General features: G+C 32.4%; 1 protein-coding gene across 4 annotated transcripts in view; it reads left to right on the top strand.

The window, feature by feature from the left end:
- The window catches only part of LOC142977093 (neuroglobin-like), a 119,300-nt gene extending 105,537 nt beyond the window's left edge, over window positions 1-13,763 (top strand). For all 4 annotated transcript variants that reach the window (XM_076120807.1, XM_076120805.1, XM_076120806.1 and 1 more), the window contains 2 exons: window positions 3,220-3,451; window positions 8,397-13,763. In XM_076120807.1, coding sequence (XP_075976922.1) covers window positions 3,220-3,451; window positions 8,397-8,549 — 385 coding nt within the window. In that variant the 3' untranslated portion in view covers window positions 8,550-13,763. The remainder of the gene's footprint in view (window positions 1-3,219; window positions 3,452-8,396) is intronic.
- Window positions 13,764-13,959: the final 196 nt, after the last annotated feature.

The following is a 13,959-nucleotide window of genomic DNA, read 5'->3' as shown; positions in this document are numbered from 1 at the left end:
AAAGTGGGCGTTAGTAGAAATGCCTGGATAACGAGTTAACAACCTACTTATCATTATAATGTATGCTAACTTTAACTGGTAATAAAATTGGTGTTTTTCTATGATCGCTACCATGTAGCATTCATTTGAAAACTATGATTTTTAACATAAAATCCATTTTTCATCCGTTTGGACAACTCAGAAAAGAAATTGATACAATACACCCCAACATTATAAAATCACACCATTTGTCGTTTACATTGTCACGTCTAAACGGCTGAACTGATTTAAGTGAGAATTAGGAAAACTATAGATTAGAGCTTGCGGAAAAGGTTGTTTTTTCTTTGAGAAAAAACTAATCTAGCTGTATTTATTACAGATAAAATGTTCACCTAATAAAAGCTTATATTGTAGACCAAGACATACACTACTTTTTTCATAAAAATCTTAAATAGCCTACTCAAGTCCAGTCGTAGATCCTTAAAGGTAATAAGTATTATTGAACAAACTCAATAATGTCTTAACTCAAGTCTAGACGCTTCAATAAATGTGCTTAATCACGCTCTTAAATCTAACAGTCGTCGGCAGAACACATCAATCTTTGGAAGCTCTCAGTAACACTCTACGATGTTTTATGTGATAGATTTATACCTAATAGCTACGATTCTAGAGAGATTTTTGTTTTATCAGGTACTTTATAAGGTGCAAGAAAATTTAATTTATTTTTTGTGACATTTGAAATACTTTTGTTCAAATAAATGTAGATTTGGCATTAAATTAAAACAACGTACATTACATTGTTATTGTACTATTATTTCTGTATGTACCAAAGTAACAAGATTTAAATGAAATAATAAAGGAAACTGAATAGAGTTCCTAGTATATTTTGTTATCATTATTATCAACAGCGGTAATAATATACCGCAAATAATTTGAATTGCTGAGATAGTAGTAGTAGTCTAGTAGAAGCTTTTCTATGAAGATAATTTGAACTATTTTATGATCCATATTTACAGAATTAAGTCTAATAAAGCATTTTTAGCAAATAATAATTATACTGATTTCTTTGAAAGCGTTTCGCGAGAAAACAAACGCATTTACAATTTGTCGGCAATTTAGGACGCGAGTCTGTTTGCTATAAAATTTACATCGGGCGTTTTATAAAACGTTGATCAGTTTTCTTTGTATGTACTGTAGTTATCGGATTTGAATTTACGATACTTTGTATTGTATAGATTTTGATTATTTGTATACCTATCATTTATGGTAGCACCTTGTGGAAAAAACGATATAAAAACTAGGTAGGTAGTGTAGGTACGCTATAAGTAAATACAACAAATTGTTCATTTTCTTATACATAAAACAAAGTAGGTACTTGTTGCACTGCAATCTGCCAACATTATACCTATATAAAATTTGATAAAATGTCGATTGAATGACTTTTAAGTTACACTATTACAATGTAATAGTCCTATCTGGTTATATTATTATTTATGAAACTTAAAACTATATCCATTTCAGCTGTATAAAAGCTCAAAATAGATCGCTTTTTTCCTACATTAAGGTTAATAGAATGAACAGGGAACACCCTCCCTAGGTAGAGCCGAGGGTAGAGGGTTAGCCTTCTCATGATGTGAGTACGTGCGTTGAATGGACAATGATATTAGGCTAGCTATGGACTGTACGACCAGTTTTATTATAGTAATGTAGAATTGGAGGTAGGAAACTATTTTGAACAGTGAGTTGAATTTCTAAAGGTGATTTTGAAGTTAAAATGTTGGGTTATTCTTTGCTATGATTGGCTTAATTATTTTGCTTCTTTGTGTCGAAGTGTAATTAACCCTAATTTGATTCCGTTAAGTAGATTATTAGACTGTATTATGTTTAAACAGTTATCTGTAATCTTAATTAATTGTGTTGTAAGTGAAATACAGTCATGGTTACCATATTTTATTTGTCGTATTTCCAAAGAACTGGCGACGTCACAATTTTTTTTTTACTGATTATAAAGCTCAAAGCAAAACCAGGTTAAGGTTGCGAGGAACTGCTAGATACAACACATTTCAGAAATAAGCTCAATTATTTGTGAGCAATATTCCATGCTATTAAGTATAAATCAAAACTCAACTTAGCAATTGTTTTTCTAACAATTCAATCTCGTCAAGGGCACTTCATGTAGCATGGGGAAGTGAAGCCTTCCTTTAATATTCACAACACGATCGTTCAGACACAGCCGCACGTACAAGTTTCCTTTTTAACAGATTTCCTAACTGTTCGCCACGGGTTTGTTAACTGTAGTTAAATTGTTCTCTTTTGTTACGGAGTTTTAGGAAATTAGGGGCAGCATATTTTTTTAAGTTGATATAATTTATGCTATGTGTTATATTTTACTTTGTTTGGAAATATCATCAGGATAAAGATCTGAAAGTAGAGGTAATCTAAGTTAATTCACAAAGAATCTGTAATGGTCGAAGGGAAAAGGTTTCTATTCCCAGCTAATACCAAATAAATTGTGATCCTTCGTACATATTCTTAAAGTTTCAATCAAATAAAATACAGAGAATCTTAAATTTTTGATTAAAAATAAACTACTTCTAAATAAGCCCCTGAAAAAAAAGTAAGTCAAGGTTTACAAACCCGAGTCCGGCCGAATTCTTAAAATACGTAAATTAACTTCAACAAAAAAGGTTAATTGCGAAGAAAAACTTAATTACAGCTATCGGTAAACACTTAACATTTCAATAACATTGTTACAAAGTTAATTGGAAAAATCTTGAGACAGAAACTTGATCGTTAATTAATACAAATCGTTGCCTTGGAGAATCGGATTACTTCAATATTTTTATAATCCCTTCTGGACGAAAGCTTTGAGTATTTTGATTCAGATTTTTTTCTTAGAACAGAAATAGATTTTTCATTAATGAAAAATGTTGATTGTTCTATGAAGTTTTTTGTGAACCACCGGACACTGTCAATTGATGGTTTTTCGAAACGCTTTTATTTTCTTTTCTTTATGTAACAAATTAATATAATGCATTTTTATTGTGTACGCCATGTAAAATTGAGCAAAAACCGTTTTCAGACTCCCTAATTTGAAAAAAGAGATAGAAAATTATGAAGCTTGATTTTACATCACAACAATAACATGTTAATTTCGATTTAATAGCTATATTCTACGTCCAATCATCTACCCTTCAAATTATACACAATCATCAAATTAACATATTACATCTTTCGCAGATTATTCGAAGAAAACCAAGATCTGCTGAATATGTTCGAGAAATTCCGTCAATGCCGGACGAAGGAGGAACAGATCAACTCGATGGAGCTCGCAGAACACGCCAACAATGTGATGAACACTCTCGACGAGGGCATCAAGGGCCTCGACGATTTGGACAACTTCTTCCAGTACATACACCAAGTTGGAGCCAGCCATAGAAGGATACCTGGCTTCAAAGTCGAGTATTTTTGGGTTAGTAACACTTTATCTGAGAATAGTTAATTTTAGACTTTAAAGTTAGTGTTACGTGGCCATTTTGAGCTGGGCGGGTGTTGTGTTTATGATGGCACGTTAAGAGTTGGTCACCCCAGTTGTCATTTTAAAAGTAATGGCTACTTATTTACACATTAGAAAGGCTTCAGGATGAATACCACTCAGAGACTAGATTGACCACTAACCATAAAAAGTAAAAAAATAAAGAAGTAAGAAAGACTTCAATATCATGAGGCAATGCGCAGACAGATAGATAAATATTAAAGTGCAAGTAAATACTTAATCCTCAACTGTCAATAAGCTGATGATTTATTGTAATTGACTGACAACTCTCTTTTATTTTATTAATTTCGCAAAAGGTTAACCATTACCTTCAAGTTTTACTGCCGCATTTTATATCTGCTGTGACGACTTCTGTTCCATGCCTAATCCCTTACGTCGTTCACATCCATTCCAATCTAGATCACTTTAGTACACCTAAGAGCTACCTCGCAGGCCCGCACCGACCTCTGCATGTCATTGACCTTAACAAAGCAACAATCATCGCGATATTACTCCCACGCCAGTTTCAAAACGTTGACAATATTAAGCAAATAAATTTAATTTTATTGCTTGAAACTGATATTATTCTAAATTACAAAAGGTAGAGGGTCCGTTGGGATGGCATGGGTAGGGGGTGGCTAGGTGGCTACTCGATCTCAATAAGGCCGGATATATCATTAAATTTTATTGGGGATAACCCCTACTTCGATAGCCAGGTATTCGATAGACAGATGCTTTTACGAACTTGCAATTTCCATGTGCTTTGAGAGTAGGAAGTACCTATGTGTTCCGGAACTGTAATTTTATTCATTTCTTGGTATCTTTGTGAACACTTGTCGATTTTACTAAGTTGCTTAGATTCTTCTTCGACTTCGAATAACAATAAAAAAGTTGTTATCAAGTTGATTAGTCACTTATTAGAGAACGTGCGCGTGCAACTTATCAGCTAATTTAAAACTATTTGGGTGATTCGAAATATGCGGAACAAGTTTTTATTTCTGACTATTATTTCTTGCAAATAATAAGAGTAATAACTCACGATTGTCGTACTTTCTAGTACATAAACAACACTTCGATTAAAATAATAACTTTAGGCTTTAGTTTCAGTTCATTTAAATATCAAAGCAAACAACAAACTAGACAGGAATACACCCAATCGTTTTATTTTAATAAAAACAATTTGACTTTGTACAAAAACCAATTATTTCTGTACAATTTACGACATTAACTGGTATAATAATCCTACCTCGCTTACCAATATTTTTCGGGTCCGCGTCGAATGAATCCCGCAGTGATTGGTTTTATTGAAATTCGTTAATTACTTGCATTGCTCCCGATATTGACTTTGATTTAATTGATTTTATTAAACTGTAGTTGGATAGGGAAACGTTATAATGGTTTCAGTGTTAAAATAATTCCTAGAACTTAGTGAAACTGGAAACTAACGGTTTTGTTACTTATTTGCACAATGTTTTAGTATTGGTATGACTAAATGATCTCTATTGTTTCGGTGAAAATGACGTCTTGTTCATATGCTATTAGATTCAGGCGGTGCCATATTCCATACCCAATTAATTTAAATGCAAGTAAAACCTGAACTACTTTCACCAATCGCAAAATACACTATCTATTTCATAAAGTATTAACAAGATTTCAGGTAAAATCCACGTATCATACAAATCCTACACATAAAAGCCTTTCACCCATTAGCGGCTGAGCGCAGGTGGCCTTTACGGCTGCATAGCCACCGCGGACAGGGCGGGCAGGGCGGCCTCAGGGCGGCTAGGGCGGGCTATTTGAGCAGAACTAGCTCAAGGGTACTACAGCCTACATTCCAAGTACAATATAAACTGGTCGATATTTGATTTCTACTTTAGATTGTGAGAGCAAACTTGTTACTTTAGTGATCGAATTAATTACACGATATTTTCTGTCTCTTTATTTCTATAGTATGATTAGAAGAGCATATTACTGCCCATGACGTCACGGGCTGAATTCTTTAGTCTAGCATAGCGTCAATGAGATTTTTGGGATACCTCCAAAACATTATTTTCATTACATTACAGTCATAACACCGGAACTGGTGCAATCCAAGCATCTTGCTTTTCACTCGACATGGGGTTCAATTGAAAATTAAAAGACAATATGGGTAAAAGAGTACTTTAAGAACAAAAACAAACATAAAAACAAATGCATATAATCGTTTACATGAAGACTAAGCAAATGCAAGCTGGAAAAAAGTTCCTTACTGGCTATAGCGCTAATGGTAGGTATTTCCATAGAGCTAATGAATAAAAGTAATGTACATTAAGTAGAACAGTTTATAGGCATCATAAAGAGCGCCGTAAACGAGCTGGAAGTTACGCACTTGACTAATTAGCGAGATTGATAGTGAGTGGGCGTAGTAGCATATTGTACTTTGTAACGAAAAGTGCTAATCTTTATATGTATAATTCTTCTGTAAGTGTGAATGTCACGAAACGACTGGACCTATTTTGATGAAACATTTGTGTGTGTTCAAGGGGATCTGAGAATAGTTTAGATTCACAATTTTGTCCGCTGGACAATGATTTTTTAAATTAATTTATATGGCAAAACAACGTTTGCCGGGTCAGCTAGTAAAACCTATATCCTAACTGTGGATCTTTAATAAAGACTGGCTGTTTCTTGTTGCTTTGCCCGCGTAAATGCCGCCTTACCCAAAATACTATACAAAAACTCTTAGCGGAAAAAACGTTTTTTTACTCTTTCAATGTACTTGCTAATTGCATTTTTATAATCTTATATTTTGTTCCAACGTACACAGTCCCAAATTATATTATCTAGTCTGTTATTAAGAAAAAAAAAAAATTACATCTTCAATATATAAAAATATTTGCTCGTATAAAAATTAACGCTATGAATACAATTCTATTTTCTTTATTAATAAAAAAGCGATAGAGGCATCTATACCGAATTTCAGTAATTGTTTCTTGATTGAAAACCAATTTGACTGGTAGCCTCGAAAATGATTTATTTACTTACTAGCTTCCAATAAAATCAGACCTCGTTTGTTAGCTTTCAATATTACTTATTACTTAATGTTATAAATGCGAAAGTTTGTAATTATGGATGTTAGTATGATACATTTTACTTCGGAAAATCTTTTCACGCGGACGTAATCGCGGGCAGAAGACTGAACTAAAATATAAGTTTTGTATACATTGTATCCTTACATTGATAATAATTGATTAAGTCTACAGTCAATTTCGCAGCAATGAACGCCTAGGTAGCAACATTTAACTGCAGTGTTGAACCTTGTCTTCACCAACTTGGCTAATTGATGCAGACATGCAGTTCAGTGGGTTTATTCAATGAGGGAACTATTGTAGTGTAATAAATCGGCTAATTCAACTAATTGGCTGTGTCATATTCTAAACACTCGCAAGTATAGCTCATTAATAAGTTCATGTTTGAGCAATTCACACTAATTTTTTACTTTATTTTTTTTTTTCATTACGAAATTGGTGCATATGCAAGACGTTATCTCCCAACATTTCTATTTTTTTTTGATTATGGTGAAATCAATTATAATCAATACTGTTGCGGTTATTAAGATCGCAATTATTCATATTTAAAGTAAGTAGTATACCATAAAACATAACACAAAGTGCTTATATTATTATCTTGAACTAAATAACACAAAGACATGAAACTTATTTAATTAACAACAGTGGTTAACTAGACACTAGACAGTTTATACCACATTGTCTAGAGTTAACAACAATTCTTGTTGCTTTTAACTTGAGAATGAGAAGAACTTTTAGAAAGCATTTTATTATGCAATTTGGTAAATTATGTTGTTGCAAGTGTAGTTTTATGGCTAAGTAGTTTTAATTTTAACATAAGTAAAGTGTCTAGGGAAAATTCCACGTTGTAAGGTTTCAATGATTAAGGTACTTCACAGTGGTTTTACATTCTTATCTCTATCAAACGCCTGCGACCTAGTCCTAGTTATCCTGATATTAGTGCGTTAAAAAAATTACAATCAATTTTCAGTTTAATTGATATATTACGTAGTTACATTTCTAGTTAAATTAGTGAAACACAGTGGGACCACTACCATCGTTTTTTGATACATAAGCTGAATATACGAATCATATAACTCTATTTCAGAGACTTGACAGGGACAAGGAATGTCATTTCCTAACACATTACCCATACACATTTATATATTCTGTGTTACATTAAAAATAAAGGATTTTAAGCCTCAAATGGAATGAAAACAGAACACATTCGGTCCTTCAAAAACATAACCTCAAAAACGTCCTCACCAAACTTGACCGTAACTCGAATAAGTCAGTATTAAAGGGATGAAGGCTTTCATAACCGGAAATGAGGGGCAAGAGCCACTTCCGGTGAGCTAGAAATACACGGTATTGGTTCAAAATGTTACATATTTTATTACTGGGTGTGATATAGAGGTTTGAGAAATGTAGGAAGGTTTCGTTTGATGTTTTCAGCAAGATATAAAGAAAAAAAATATTATCTCTGGTTGTCGTGTTCATTGAAGAATTTAGAGCTTAATTAAAATAAAATTTGTGCGTTTTATTTAGACGTAAAAGCGTAAATTGTCTAATGTCTACAGACAGATTTTGTTATTAATTTGTTTTGTTTTTCAACCGTAGATTTAATTATATTTGGGCTGAATATCAGTAAGAAGGCATTAATTGCACAAAAACAATGCAATGTTAAAAGCCCTTAACTTAATAAAATACGTAAACAATTTAAAACACTTACCAACACTCGGCTTCCGTATTTGGCACCACGCCGACTGCACAACACGGGCGATGCAGAAACTTTTCACTTCTTAATTTATTAACACCAGTTCTTTCTTTCACAGAAAATCGAAGCACCGTTCCTAGCAGCCGTGGAGTCGACGCTCGGTGACCGCTACACTCCCAACGTCGAGAATATCTACAAAATAACCATTAAGTTCATACTAGAAACACTCATAGAAGGCTACGAGAAAGCCGGCAAACCTAACTCCACGTGAGCTCAACTATGTACAGAATATAACGTTGGAAATAGAACTGAAAAGTACTGAAAACTTCAACAGAACGAAGCCGGAGCATTAGTCGTATATATAAAAAGGCGTTCAAAACTTTGGAATACCTACTTCGAAATATTCCAAAGACGTCTGGAATTGCTGCAAGTAAATGTCAATTTAAAACGAGATTTTAAAAAGTGAAGTGTACAGACGTTTTTAAATGCATCGTGAATTATGTGTATAATGTGAATAATTCTATAATTGTGTATAGTTGTCACTGTTCTTTTTCGGTCGTCTGTATTTAGACTGGTATGGTATTATGGGACTAACTGTTCAGTATGGGAACATTAACTGATTATTAGAATGCTTTTTGAATAGTTACATAATTTAATTAATAGAAACAAAATGTAGATAATATAGTGAAAAGATGTGTGTTAAGCTAAGGAATTTTAAACCAAATAACTTTTTTAAATGTCACAAAACGCTTGTTAGTACTAATTTAATAATTATAATATTTATTTCTAATGATATTCTTCTTAACGTTTTACGAGTTGGCTGGCCCAACAATTGTTATATCGTAAATAATTATTTTTAATTTAATTATTCGGCATAATTATTGTTAAATTGCGTCTTCCGTGCGTGAGTGTTGTAGACTTTAGTATAAATATGTTTCAAATTGTAATTATTTGTTATTGTTCAACTATTCGAATAAGTATTTCAAAAACGATTATGTTTCAACCTTTAAAACATAGGCAGTTTTAAAAATACATTTAATTTTCTAAAGCAGTAAATAGCGCAAATATAGAGCACATATTACTAGACTTTATTACTAATATTTTTTTACTAATTTTATAATCAGATCTACAGATTATCTTTACCTATGCACAAATCGGATGATTTTTTCCATCATACTATATTTTACTAAACAAACAAATATTTTGAAACAAACTACTTCAAAAAGTAATTCTCTGATATTTTAAAAATATAAATTATTTTTTACATTTTTAATAACCAATGTAAAAATGAGCCAAGTTTTCAAAACAAAATATGAAAATTAGAAACATAATTTTACAGAACTTGTTTTATGGATAAACTTGAGATTAATCTTAGAAATATTACTCCAACATCTGTCTGAGGTAAAAACTAACAACTCTAAAACATGTTTTGTAATAAAGATAAGAAAGTCGAAAGAACTTAGAAAATGTCATCTAATATTACATGGCAAATACACATAACGCTTTAGTTGAAACGCCAAGCAAACGAAAGTAAGTATAATACATGAAAGCACTAATCTCCGTGTAATATTAGACAATAGTCATACAGTTCGTAAAATTGCCTCAATTTTTCTTACATCAGAGTACCTACTTTATCCAAAAACCAACTCTGAAGTTTTTCATAGCTACATCACATTCCCATAGTGAAAAAAAAGTCTTAGTACGAGGATCAACTTTCTTTAAAAATATCTGTGAAATTCTATCGAAGACTAAACTTGGCAAACTGAAAACAGATATAAAGTCTACATTGAACGTATTCTTGTAAATTTCACTAGAATCGTACTTTTGTTTCAACAAAGGTGTGTTAAGTTAGAAATCTCTCGGGTCTCGAAGTGTGAGCCGAAGGAGTTGTCTTTATTTCGATATGTTTGTCACGTGCGAGCTAAATTGGCGAGTGTTGTTGCTACTTGTGAAGTTGAAGCACTTGAACGAAATTAATATTGGAAATGTAATGTGAATTGTAAACTGTATGTTGCTTGAAGAACTTTGTAAAAAATATTATACCTTCTCGTATCATTTAAGAATATTTAAGTTTTATGTTGAATAAACCTGTCAAAAACATATTATAGTAACTCTCTTTTTGTAGCTATACATCTGTCACTTGAAATGAATTTGTATGTTTTCAAATATAAAGAAATTGTACGGTACGTTGGCAATATTTGTACAGCAATTACAAAGCTGAATTTTGAACCGCTAATGTTATTCTTTCACCTATATTCAAAAGGGTCCAGGTCTAATAAAATGAAATCGCAATACCACTAAAACCGAATACAAAATCAATGAGCCATCACATAATAATATATTTCAGTACGTTCGTGATCATAATCGTAAACTCCAATACATCTACTGTGACATTGAACGTTGCCCTATTTCACATTAATTGCTCAATACATAACCTTTGGCAATGAAATAGTAATTGGCTTTTGGTTACATACGATTTAAGGGTTTATTCTGCTAATAAGATATTGAATACCAAATTGAGAAGTAATTTGAACGGATATCATTTAAGATCGTGTGGTGAAATTTCGAGTATTGCTAGGAATTACTGTCATAGTGATTTTGGCCTCAAAGGCCTCAAAGGCTCAAAAGATCATTCAAATCTAAATAATTACGGACGAACGATAAATGCAGCAAGCAAAAAAGGGACTCTCATACTACTTTTGTAGAAAATGAATATGATTAATGTACCAATAAAATCCCAGAGTTTTGCAAAATGTTGAGCAAGTTTTACTATAGATTTAGCTAAGTAGAAAAACAATAAATAAAGTTACACTACCACCAAGTCCGAGTTCTTTTAAAGTCACCGAAAAAAATTACAACACGGTCTATCCAGCGAGAAATAATTATGAGATCGCCTGGCAATGGCGACTGTCGCTGTTGCCGTAGCAACTTCCCTACAGCGCGGTCGTTATCGCTACGCGTGAGAATACCGTGGTACGAGGTCCCTTGACCAACACCACGGATAGAGAACTATTTTGTAGATATTTACATGCGAAATGCAATCGATTGTGTTCAAAAATTTTTCTTGTTTTCTTATTATCTTGCTGGATAGACTTATAATAGTCAGAATCATTTATTGGGAGATCTTTTTAGATCATTGGTATCGCGGAAATATTGTCAACCAATTCAATAAGTATCGAAAACAATTATGAGATTAGATTTAATTTGATGAGATTCGTATATTTGGAAAAGTATAATCTGAAAATATTTGAAGCCTTCATCTTGGCAACAAGTTCTCAAATAATTCAATCACACAAAAATAAATGGAAACAGCAAAGCTCTGGGGATGAATTACCAACTTAAATTGAAACCAATTTTGGAAATTCTTTACCAGATAGTATTTATTTTTCTTTTCTCTATTTATACATAAAAATAAGGCTATCGAGGTTTCCCTTTGGGACTTAAAGCCATCGTTGACGAAATGTGAGTGCGGGAATAATAATATATTTTGGCGTGCCCTCGTGGGAGTCCCTTTCGGATTACAAGCGTGAAAGTTATTAACGTGAAACTTTGCTCGGAGACTCGAATGGCGGGACGAAAATTTTGCAAATGTGCTGAAGGACAGAACTTAAAGATAAAACTCAATGGCTGAATTCCCTTGTGTTTCAGCTGAATTTTAATACATACATATTGCTAATTATGTTTAATTATACATACTTACTTAAATACGTTAACAATAAAATTAACAAAATAGAAGGCTAAAAGTCTTCTGCAAGGGGGCTCTAAAACCTGAGAAATAATTGATAAATTTTACAAACACTTGACAGAATATGCTCTGCCGTGCACTCTATATATAAACGATCAGAAAACATACAATAATAACTAAACTGTTTTAAGTGCCCCGAGCTTTTCGACTAAACAATATAGAAAAATAAAGGAATTCATTTTAACTACTTCCCTGACGTCACAACAACGCTAAACCTGTGCGCAAATATAAGCATAATATTTACAAAGACGCTGATAGAATTATGGTGAAAGAATAACATTGGCAGGTGAATTTGTTGAGGAAAACGCAAATACTTATAGATAAACAAGAAGGTGATAAACGCTGGAATTTTATATTTACTTTAAGAAAGATTGTGCTCGATGACTGACTGCACTTTTGGTGCAAGAGATATGTGGTCACCCTGACAACACCGCCGCCGCGTGTCCTGGTCTCGAACCTATTATGTAATGACGAATATAAGCATGTATTGAGACTTAATGTTTTCTTATTGTATATGTTTATTGTGTATTGTTATTATCGAAGCTTTACTGCTGCAGTATAGTATTCCATTTTGGCAAGCAGAAATGTATTGTTTTTATTCGTACAACATCCGTTGACGTATTTTCTAGATCCGTCGAAACTTAAATTATTCAAAATAAAACACAGATCAAGAAATATTTATGTTCAAACATCAACTTTTCCAAACTTTACTGTCAAAAATTCAAAAAACGTTAACGATACCGTGTTTCTTTATTCTTCAAACAATCAGTTTTAAAACAAACTTGTCGAGATTTATTGTGTAAACGCCCACTGTGGTTTAATTCTCGACCAATCTAAACACTCTTAATAATATTTATGCATTTGTTTATCGAAACTGAGTATATTATTATAGCATCTAAATCGGTTTAACAGTTTCCGACAAAAATGTAACAAGCAGACTGACAGTTTGACTTTGAGTACTCGAGCATTTTAAATTGAGTTCATTGAATAAAGTTATAATATTCGAGTAAAACTCAATTTGTGTGAAGAAAATCAAAGTTTTGATGACTTAATTGCCTTGGCTCCGTTTTTCAGTGAAATCGGAACCTAACTCAACTAACAAGCAATTATTGTTGAACTTTCGAGTTAATTTTAAGCCGATTAGCGATATCGGTTGTCGCTTCGATAGAGAGTTTTATTTCACGGGATAGTCTGAAAATACTTTATTTAGCTTTTTATATTTTTGGTCAATGGCTCGAAACCTATAACCGCCAGATTGTACGAACGCAAATAAAGTGGTCAGTGATGTATTGAACAAAATTAAATCGAAAAGCAATGGGGTAAAATAATTGTCTATATTTTTGGCGGAGCAAGATGTTTAACTACACGATTTAAGAATACTAGATTTTTATGTCCTAAGTCAGAACAAAGTGTTTATTTATATTGACTACAGTTATATTAAGAAACCAGTTTTTTTGTGTTCAGAGCTGTCTTCAACAAGTAAATAGAGTTCATTTAACTTTCACGATTTAAACTTAACTTGTCTGTATTTTTCCTCGTTGAAACAAAATTACGATTCGCATCTAAGTTACTGGAATTAAACTAAAGTATTGTATGTACGATGTTATTATAATTAAGTACTTACTAAGTTGTATTAAATGAATTGATATAAGCAATGAATGTGTTGCATGTATTAAAATGTATAAGGTCGGTGTAATAAAGTGTTACTTTGATTTTAAATAAATATTATTTGAAAATGTATTTATGGTTTTTATGTTTGTTCCTGTAAGAGGGTAGTAAGACTATCTACTTCTCTATGATTCGTGTGCACATTGTTCCAAAGAAATGATTAAATCACCACGGTACATTATTATTAGAACTCATTGTCTAATAAATAGATTTTAGATATGAAAAAAATCTGTCAATATTTCCTCATTTTCGGTCACGGGTACCCGTG

Source organism: Anticarsia gemmatalis, chromosome 12 (assembly GCF_050436995.1).
Source record: "Anticarsia gemmatalis isolate Benzon Research Colony breed Stoneville strain chromosome 12, ilAntGemm2 primary, whole genome shotgun sequence".
NCBI lineage: Eukaryota > Metazoa > Arthropoda > Insecta > Lepidoptera > Erebidae > Anticarsia > Anticarsia gemmatalis.
This window is presented reverse-complemented; position numbering and strand designations above follow the sequence as displayed.